We start from the raw sequence: 5000 nt of genomic DNA on the forward strand, positions 1-5000 counted from the left end.
AGAAGAACGGCATTTATTTTAAATACTTTGTAACGGTATAAATGTGCTTACTGTTGTTTTGGACACGGGTAAAAGTATTCATTTCCCTAAAGAAAAAAAACTGACAGCGGCATATTAAACGACAGCTTTGTTAAGTTGAGCTTCCTGCTGGGGGACGCATTGGTTACGGCTCACTGTTCAAAACCCGAAGGCTTGAACCCGTAGCCTTTCATTCAGCGGCCACCAGAATATAACATTATGGAGTGAAATAGTCTGACGTGAGATTCTTGCGTGTGTGTGTGCATGTGTTCTTCCTTCTCTCTCTCTTTGTGTTCTTGTAGGTAGACAGATTGGTTGTTTTTCTGTCTTTGTGCAGGATTCCCTTGGGAAGAAGAATGAGTATGGGATTATGTTCAGGCATGTCTACTCTGTGACCGGTTTGGAGACGGTGAGGGGGAAATATCTGTGTGTCAAACCTGCTCTTCACTTGTTTCTTTAGCGTCTTTAAACCTCAGTGCTCCACCACCAGAGGGGGCTACCAGCTTAAATAACAACTGAATGACGCTGCTGTTATTCCATATACAGCATTGCTGTGCCCCCATACACTTACTTCTAAATGAAATTGCATGCAAGATAACAATTCAAAATGTACATCGTTTTTTTTCTTCTCATAGCTTACTGTATGTGAAAGTTAGAGGAACATTTTGCAAACATTTTGGGAATGTTGCTTGTAAATGTTATGAAGCATTTTTTAAAGTTATAAATAATCTAAAGGTTCCATGCAATATTATACAAGTCAGCACAGTTAAAGCGAAGCTATTAGTGCATATTAATTGTCTTTTGATACGTTCAACGTTCACTGCGCTCTCAAAAGTTGCTTGAATTTAGCGTTATTTGGAAAACTGTTGAATTTGGATCTTTTTCAAGAAAGCATGAGGTGTCCCACGTACAGCTGTAATTATCATAAATGTCATGTTTCTGCTGAAACAGCGGTAATATTTCTCTCTCAGGTCACTAAATAGCTAAATAGGTGTGAGCAGCGACCTCTAAAGGCCATGAGGTCAGAATACACAGAAAGTTCTGCGAACATCGCTGCTCTTCAGAGTTTGCTTTCTGTGTGTTTCAGATCAAGACTACGATGGGTCCGGTTCAGCTGATGCGGGTCAGGAACCCGTGGGGTAATACTGAGTGGGAGGGGCCTTGGAGTGACGAGAAAGGGTAAAAACATCTTACATATATATATATATATATATATATATATATATATATATATATATATATGAACGTACACCGCGTATAACATTGTTTTAAAAACGAATCCCAAGCCATTTCATGTTGACCACGAAACATTAGCATATGGCTCGCCCACTTGTTGGTCTGAATGAAAATGCATATTAATTTCTTTGCCACTAGGTGGCGCTTTCGGAGCTCACAAACTCTGCTTTACATGTGGTTGTGAAAAATGAATCATTCATCGAATTGTTTGGAAGTTGTTGAGCAAATAAGGTCAAAATATATGCATATTATAAGAAAATTAAAGTGTTTTTGACCTTGCATGCATGTTATTGGGGACTCCCAAAACCAAAATATGTACCTTTCATAATCCATAACAGGGGCACTTTAAAGCACAAAAGCATAAGCGCAAAACTTTGAATAAGACTGGTGTATTTGCAGCAATATCCAACGATGCATTGTATGGGTCAAAATTGAAGATTTTTTATGCCAAAGTCATCAGGATATGAATTAAAGATATGTTCCATGAAGATATTTTGATGCTTTCTTACTGTAAACATATCAAAACCTAACTTTTGATTAATCATGCACGGCTAAGAACTACGTTTGGACATCAAGGATTTGATCATTTTTTCAGATTCCAGATTTTCAAATTTTTATCCTATTTTACCAAACCGTATCAATGGAAAGCTTATTTTTTTTTGTGTGATCCTGAGTCACATATGCGCACCTTTAACCGTAGTTTGGGGACGAATCTGTCCTTAGACCTCTCACGAATGCATAAATGGTGTAAATATTACGTTTAGATCAAGTGCAAAAGGTTTGCTTTCTATAAAACAATAGAAGTCTTTCTCTGTGTTTAGGAAGGAGTGGGACTTGGTGAGCGCTGAAGAGCAGCGGCGTGTTCAGAGAAGCCAGCGTAATGACGGGGAATTCTGGTGAGCCGCTCAACTATATCATGAAATACCACCCTTATAGATTATATCAGCTGATCTTTAGTGGGTGATGGTCAAAGTAGCCTAATAACGCAGTCCCTAGCTATACAAAAGCCTGTCTGTTTACTTAGGTGACAGATATAGGTGTCATGCCGTTAAATAGTTTTAAATAAACGCTATTTTTGAAAATAGGCTCATTTTCCAACTCTCCAGACGGTTTTGGGCGTTTTTGTGAATCCATTCAGCCGATCTCCGGGTCTGTTGGAGCACTTAGCATAGCTTAGCATAGATCATTGAATCTAATTAGACCATTAGCATCCGGTAAAAAAAAAAAAAAAAAAAGACGGATGATATTTTCCTTTTTAGTAACTTTAAGACGGAAAATAATGATATGGCTAGGAACTATATTGTCATTCTGGCGTAATAATAAAATAATTTTGTTATCGTAGCATGGGTGCAGCGGCGACAGTGATATTACGCAGCGCCTGAAATGCTGGGGACTATTTTTCTACTTCTACTACTTTTCATTTCCTTTCGGCCTTAGTACACAATGTAACTAAAGAAGAGTCGCGTTTTAAATAGGTAAGAGTCATTTTTGAGCAAGATGTTGCTGGTCTAATCAGAATCGATTGTTTATGCTAAGCTATGCTAAAAGTGCTACCGCTAGACCCAGAGATCAGCTGATTGGATGCAAAAACGGCAAAAAGAGAGTTGGAAAATTAGCCTATTCTCAAAAATAGCGGAGCGACTTTATATTTAATGGAAATTTAGCATCGAAAGGTTATGTGAATAAAACATTGTAAGTTAGGCTACTTACCTCTTGAGACTTACGAGAGCAAAGAAAATTTACATCGTTAAAGCACTCCCATTAAAATCACCCAAACTGTTTCCGCTGTTAAACGAATATCTTACCTACATATTCATACACACATCTGTAGTTTGTTGTCTGCTTCCAGAAAGAAGAAAGCATCTGCATCTGGCTCAGCATATGTGAATTTAGCAGCTGATGATATGATTGCATTAAATATAATAACATGTTATTGGGCTAATTTTTGCCTCTTGGAATCAAAAACCTGAATGCGCACGATGCCTCTGGTTCAGGCTCTTCTCTGATTGGCTTAGATGGCAGATGTGGCTTCACAGTCTTCTCTCTCTGCCTATCAGGATGTCTCTGGCCGATTTCTGCCAGAACTTCGACACGATAGAGGTCTGTCACCTGAGCGAAGAAACGCTGAGCGAGAGCGGAGTCAAAAAGCCCTGGAAATGTACATCACATCACGGACGATGGGTTTCTTGGCAAGGTACAGGAACATCACCGTTCGCACGCACACACACAGACATAGTCTGTCACATATGCTCCTATGTGTGTGTGTGTGTAGGGCCTCCTCAGTACAGCCTGACCCTGCTGGAGGAGGACGACGACCCCAGTGACCCTGAACTAACGTGCTCATTCCTGCTGGCGCTCATGCAGAAACACATTCGTCTGAAAGGAATGACGCTGCTGAAGGCCGCGCTGCACATATACAAGGTTTCACGCATGTGGTTCAAGCGTGTGTTGTTGGACGTGAAAGCTGCGGTCTGATTGGTTGGCTATATATAGTATAAATAGTTCCTAAACTGCTACAATGAACACTTCGATGTAAAGTATTAAAACAAAACGTACCTGAAATATGAATAAAATCTATAATAGTAATTTGCCTTTCATTTTAATTTTATTAAATGAATTCTTTTATGATTCTTTTGTGTATGTGTGTGCGTGTGAGTTTGTGTTTGTATGTGTCTGTGTGTCTGTGTGTGTGTGTGTGTGTGTGAGATCAGGCCCGATCCCAGGGTGATTTCCTCTCGTCTTGGGACATGTCTCAGCTGAGGCCGGTGCTCAGCACCACTGTAGACCCTAATAATCGTGATCAGTACGTCCAGCTGCGGGAGCTGGTGCTGCGCGGTCGCCTGGCGCCCGGTCATTACATCATCGTTCCCCAGACTTCAGAGACCAATGAGGAGAGAGAATTCCTCCTGAGAGTCCTGACTGAGAAAGGAAACAGTACCGTGTAAGTGAAGAGTCACCCAGTCCAATCAAATATACGTAACTAATATTAGCTTAAACTACGCTTACATGTGCAGAAATTCAAAGGCTACAGTCTAATATCAGTGGATATGAAGCTATTTTATGTAGTTATTTTAGTATTATTTAAAAACGTATATATGGTATTTTAATATTAGAATAATTACTTATTCAGTATTCATTAATAACATTGTTTTTCTCTTAGTAAACATTAGTTTAAAGTTTATTGGTCATTTAAAAATGTTCTCGTTGGAGCAATAACATTTGCACCGGATTATAGAATGTTTTTTGAAATTGTTTAAATTGAACTACATGTTTTAGAATGTTGAGGCAACATTTAAAAAGCAAATGTTCTCAGAAACAAAACATATATAAAATGCAATGTTTGCATGAATTGTGTGTGTGTACATATATATATATATATATATATATATATATATATATATATATATATATATATATACACACATATATGTGTGTTTGCAGATATGTTGATGTGTATATATATATATATATATATATATATATATATATATATATATATATATATATATATGTATGTGTGTGTATACATATATATGTTTGTGTGTTTGCAGATATGTTGATACACCAGGAGAAGACTCCTCATTAACTCTGGTAATATGTATAAACTGCTTTGATCATTTATCATCACTTTATTTGTTGCGTTTGACTTGTTTCTGTATGTGTGTGTGTGTGTGTGTGTGTGTGTGTGTGTGTGTGTGTGTGTGTAGCCGCTGTCTCCACGTCTCGCAGGTCTGCCGTCTGTAAAC

The 5000-nt window shown here is 38.2% G+C and overlaps 1 protein-coding gene across 1 annotated transcript in view; it reads left to right on the forward strand.

The window, feature by feature from the left end:
- The window catches only part of zgc:85932 (uncharacterized protein LOC405875 homolog), a 22439-nt gene that overhangs the window by 12210 nt on the left and 5229 nt on the right, over positions 1-5000 (forward strand). Inside the window, 8 exon segments of the mRNA XM_043258720.1 lie at positions 356-427; positions 1106-1197; positions 2076-2150; positions 3312-3448; positions 3527-3675; positions 3966-4195; positions 4806-4845; positions 4962-5000. The exon segment at positions 4962-5000 is cut by the window's right edge and continues 36 nt beyond it. Coding sequence (XP_043114655.1) covers positions 356-427; positions 1106-1197; positions 2076-2150; positions 3312-3448; positions 3527-3675; positions 3966-4195; positions 4806-4845; positions 4962-5000 — 834 coding nt within the window.

This window comes from Puntigrus tetrazona, chromosome 15 (assembly GCF_018831695.1).
Source record: "Puntigrus tetrazona isolate hp1 chromosome 15, ASM1883169v1, whole genome shotgun sequence".
NCBI classification, from domain to species: Eukaryota; Metazoa; Chordata; class Actinopteri; order Cypriniformes; family Cyprinidae; genus Puntigrus; species Puntigrus tetrazona.